Genomic DNA, 4,474 nt, shown 5'->3' on the forward strand with positions numbered 1-4,474 from the left:
CATGGCCTATATCATATTTGTTTATTTAACTAAAAGAACCAGTGATGAAATTAGATAACATAAAAGGTTCTTAAAATACGATGACAATCCGATTCTCAGAAACATCCTCGTCTTCCGCGTCTCGTACATGTTGATGGCGCGTCGAAAATGCCACATCTAGAGTCCGGCCCTACCTGTTGAATATGAGAGTAATATCCACGTAGAGTTGAGAAGTCATCGGTCTCTACCAGAAGCGTGGTTGATGTATATCCCAAAGGACCCACAACCCAAAGAAGAAGGCGATATTGGGTCCAATGACAAATCCTTGCAGCCCTTGACGTCTCCGCCACTCCAAAAAGGGAGAGTTGAGGAGGACGATCCTTGACTTGATACTCGAAGCCCACTTTGATGCCGTTCCTACAACCCCGGCGCCACCGTGTGGGAGACTAAAATGCGGACCTAGATCTAGGCTGCACACATATGAGTTCATAGATCCGCCACCAATGGGGAACGAAACCGTCATATCTAGGACCCCATCGTCTTTCTTAACCATGATTGATTTTCTGAATTTTTAGATCTACACCCTATGGAACATCCTATTTTCTTTTCCTGTACTATCCTTTTCCTCTAGCACCGCATCCATATCAATCCAACCTTGTCTCCATCAGCACTAACACATCCGGTATCGCGCCACCTTGAGCTTGTCATGCTGCCCACTATGTATCAATCCATGCATAGGGGTTTGTTGGTTTTATGCTCATGCACTGATGCACGCCGAAGTTTGAGTGATTGCCATGTCACCTTAGACATCACCAAGACTTGTTAGTAAAACATGCAAAATCTTTTTGGAGGGTGGTTAAGTGACCATGTATTTGTGAAAGCAAATGACAGTTTTGGTAGGTTTTTGCAAATTGAGGGAGTTTGCATACTGAAATTCGCTATTTTTGAAATACGCAATAACTTCCGCAAGAATCATAGGAGTAGTACAAAGGAAGATCGATATAAAATCATAAAAACGTGCGGACGGCCGGGCAACCTGAATATGCTCACGCGGATGGTGCTGTTACGTACCCTGTGGGAATTGCTTGTTAACGCACGATGCACTCAATTGCACAAATCATAGTGCTCCATTTCAGAGGTCGTTAGAGCATGCAAGTGCAGATCATGGGCATTTGACGTTGATGAAGTTAGGTCTGATATGACTTGCTTTTGGTGCCAGTCGCGGCCTAGATCGAGGCTAGCTAGAGCCATCAACATGCTATTTTGTGCTGGAGTCTGACTCGTTGTCACAAAAGGCACCTGCATCCTCACATGATCAATCAAGACAACATATCCAACGGCAAGGCATCACAATTCGACCAGTCAAGGACATCTTACAGTCGATTAGTTGAAGACATCATGGGCTCCAAGAATCAAAGCCACATGCATGTATAACAACATGATCGATCTTATTGTAGTTGCGTCATTGACAGTTTTTTTTTTGAACTGTGTGAGCAACTGAGCAACCTGCCGGCGGCGACTCTGTAACTAATTCGTGTACCGGCAGTCGCGGCGTATCTCGCCGTCGGCCGCCGTCTTGACCCCTACCCTGCCGAGCTTGGTCATGGCGACGGTGAAGTCGTAGAAGAAGGTGCCTTGGTTGGACGCGTAGTAGTTGACGGTGCCCCGTGACCTCGGGTCCGTGTACAGCACCTGGTCGGAGCCCAGGAGGCCCCTGCCGCCCTGCAGGTTTTTGTAGTAGGAGTTGTCGAATCCCAGCGGCGTCGGGTCGAGGAAGGCGGAGCTCTGGCTGCTGGTGCAGGTGCCCCGGAGCTGCGCCGCGAAGCCCGAGTCCATGGTCGGGTCGGTGCCGATCCTAGACTGGAAGAAGCTGCAGTCTGCCGCGCCCATGGTGTGGCCACCTGAATTCGCGCGCAAGTGATGCGATCGTGCAGCCAGCGAGATTGTCAACAGGTTGCGTGTGTGGCAAATGGCGCGCAGGAGAAGTTGACGAGTACTAGTTCAGTTACCTGAGAGTGCGATCATGTCGGTCTGGGAGAGGCCCAAGCCTGAGAAGAAGCCGTTGAGTTTGTCGAGGTTGAAGTCGACGTGCGGCAGCACCACGCTGCTCTTCGTCGAGACCTTCCCGTCGTACCTGCCCAGCTCCACCTGGTAGTACGGCCCTCCGCTCTGGACGACGGATTCTCGTGCGGCGAGGGCGAGTATGTCGGCGCAGGACACCTTGTAACGGCACTGCGGGTCCTTGTCGACGGCGGCCTTGGCGTCCAGGACCGTCTGGAAGCCCTGCGGCTTCAGGGACTGGTCGTCCGGGCTCCCCCACTCGTCGTCGCCGTTCGAGTTCACGATCATGACCGACGCATCGCAGCCCTGCAACGTGCACAGCAAATTATAGATACCTACGTCATCAACTCATCAAGTCGACATGTATCTACAAGAGCGAGCTCAATTGGTCAGTGATCAGGTTGTGTACCCTGACGGCGCAGTCATGGAAGAAGAGCCTGAGCGTGGCCCCCGCGGAGATTTGGGACTGGGCCATGGACTGCCTGACGGAGTTCCGGACAATGGTCTCCAGGTTGGGGCAGATGCTGGCGTAGTACCCCGGCCTCAGCTGCGCGGTGGCGAACGGCGAGCGGAGCGCCACCACGACGACGGCGGCGGCGAGGGAGGCTAACCATCCAAGGTTCGCCATGGGTCGATCGGCCCCTTTGAATTGCTTCGCGAAGACTGTTTGCCTTTGCGTGCTCTTCCAAAAGTGTGGCTCGTGCCTTGCCGGTTTTAGCTCGATCGAGATATATGGAGGTTGCACGTGGGGTTATATAGCCCAGAGCCGGAGACCGACTGATCCAATCCTCGCCGCTTGAGCAACAGCTAGATATTTGCCACTTGGGGTTTGGTCAAAGTGGCATGTACGTTGGAAGGAACGTAGCTTTACGTATCAAGTTACGTAGGTCTAGCATTTTTGGTAGGGGATAATGCTCGTGCATGGTGATCAAGACACAGCTCATTTAACACGGTGTGTACGTAACGGCCGGAAGTTCAAAGCAGAGGAATTGGTTATGCAGGTTGCAGCTATATAGACGTACGTGCCGTTGCACGCTGACGAACGAGCTGTTCCTCCCTCAACCAGTAGGATGTTCTCAACTTCTTTTTTTCTTTTCGAAACGGAGACAGAGATTGCCTCATCTATTAATAAAGTAGAAGAGAATTGCCCAGTTAATTACGGAAAATCGGGCAAAAACCGGAACAACAAGGGCCAAGTCCACTCCCATAAACTGAAACACACAGGGCAAAGCCCACCCTCATCGACGACATGTCGACCTGCGGACAGACAACGCAGCTCCGGTTCTGACGAAAAACTCAAAAGAACGAAACCAGGCACGACTGGCGCCACGGAAGATCGCCGAAAGGCCACAAGCAGCCAGTCATCGTACACCACAGGGCCTCGCCGCCGCAGCTTCGACTCCATAGCAACAAACAAACCGAGGCAATACCGTGGACACGCCGGAGAAGAGCCGACTATCGCAACCATTGTCGCGTCGCCGACATCGCTCCCACCATCATCGTTGCCACAGAAGTCTGGACGCCACCGCGATTCTCTCGGGGCCGCCGCCCCGACATCCACCGCTCCGTCGCGCCCAGCGCAATCAACCGGCACCACCTTCTGGGGCCGCCGCCCCGACATACCACCGCTCCGCTCGAGCAGCAACGCCGCACAACCCAGCTGCCCGCAGCCCACGCTGCCCAGGGCAACCGCTCGCAGACCACGAACGTCGCACCACATCCGGGGCCGCCGCCCCGACGCAAAGTCAGACCGCCCCCTCTGGAACGCGTCGACCGGACCGACAAGCCTGCCACCCAAGTGGCCCAAGATTGCCACCCAAGCAAGGCCGAGCCGTCGCCCCGCCCCATGGAGCCGCCCCGTGCATCACTTTCCGAGGCCGCCGCCTCGGCGCACATCAGCCGTCCGGGGCCGCTGCCCCGGCATCCACCAAACCCGACGTAGGAGAAAACCAAACACACCAAGCACAAGCTAACTCTCCCAAGCAACGCCCCCAAGAGGGAAACGACGAAGACACCGCCGTCGCCCGCTCCAGAAATCTGGAGCTTAGGTTTTCACCCGGAGAGCCCGAGCCCCACGAAGAAGAAGATGAGTTCCACAACGACGCCTCCAAGGAGGGAACGACGCCCGAAAGCGCCGCCGTCGACGGCACCGGCAAAGTCGGGTCAAGGCTTTCACCCGGAACACACACATCCCTATGGAGGCCTGCAGATCTGATCCACCCAAAAGCGTGGAGATCATTGCAGCCGTTCCGGTTGCGCCTTGCACTCTCCAACGCCGACCACCAAGCTTCACCACGCAGAACCCACAGCAGCAGCACCTCAAGCTGCCAATGAGAAGCGAGCGCACAGGACACCACGGCCAAAATACCATGGCTCCCAGCCCCGGGGCCGCCGCCCCGGCTTCCTCCTCGCGCCACGCCCGCCCTGCCCGGTG

General features: G+C 55.0%; 1 protein-coding gene across 1 annotated transcript; it reads right to left on the reverse strand.

Annotated features, from left to right (window-relative positions):
* Window positions 1-1,309: 1,309 nt before the first annotated feature.
* On the reverse strand, window positions 1,310-2,746 carry LOC123160195 (peroxidase 45). The gene is made up of 3 exons (XM_044578007.1): window positions 2,450-2,746; window positions 1,989-2,346; window positions 1,310-1,880 (listed from the first exon to the last, which is right to left on the reverse strand). Exons 1-3 carry the CDS (start codon window positions 2,666-2,668, stop codon window positions 1,507-1,509), a joined length of 951 nt encoding a protein of 316 aa, XP_044433942.1. The 5' UTR covers window positions 2,669-2,746; the 3' UTR covers window positions 1,310-1,506.
* Between the last annotated feature and the right edge of the window lie 1,728 nt (window positions 2,747-4,474).

The sequence above is a fragment of the Triticum aestivum genome, chromosome 7B (assembly GCF_018294505.1).
Source record: "Triticum aestivum cultivar Chinese Spring chromosome 7B, IWGSC CS RefSeq v2.1, whole genome shotgun sequence".
Taxonomy (NCBI): Eukaryota; Viridiplantae; Streptophyta; class Magnoliopsida; order Poales; family Poaceae; genus Triticum; species Triticum aestivum.

What these genes read in the sequence shown, in the direction of transcription:
- LOC123160195 (XM_044578007.1), bottom strand. Translation starts at nt 2,668, where the DNA reads ATGGCGAACCTTGGATGGTTAGCCTCCCTCGCCGCCGCCGTCGTCGTG. An exon ending in TCCATGACTGCGCCGTCAGG is followed by an intron (nt 2,347 to 2,449) that starts GTACACAACCTG and finishes TGCACGTTGCAG; the next exon opens with GGCTGCGATGCGTCGGTCAT. An exon ending in CGACATGATCGCACTCTCAG is followed by an intron (nt 1,881 to 1,988) that starts GTAACTGAACTA and finishes GCGCGAATTCAG; the next exon opens with GTGGCCACACCATGGGCGCG.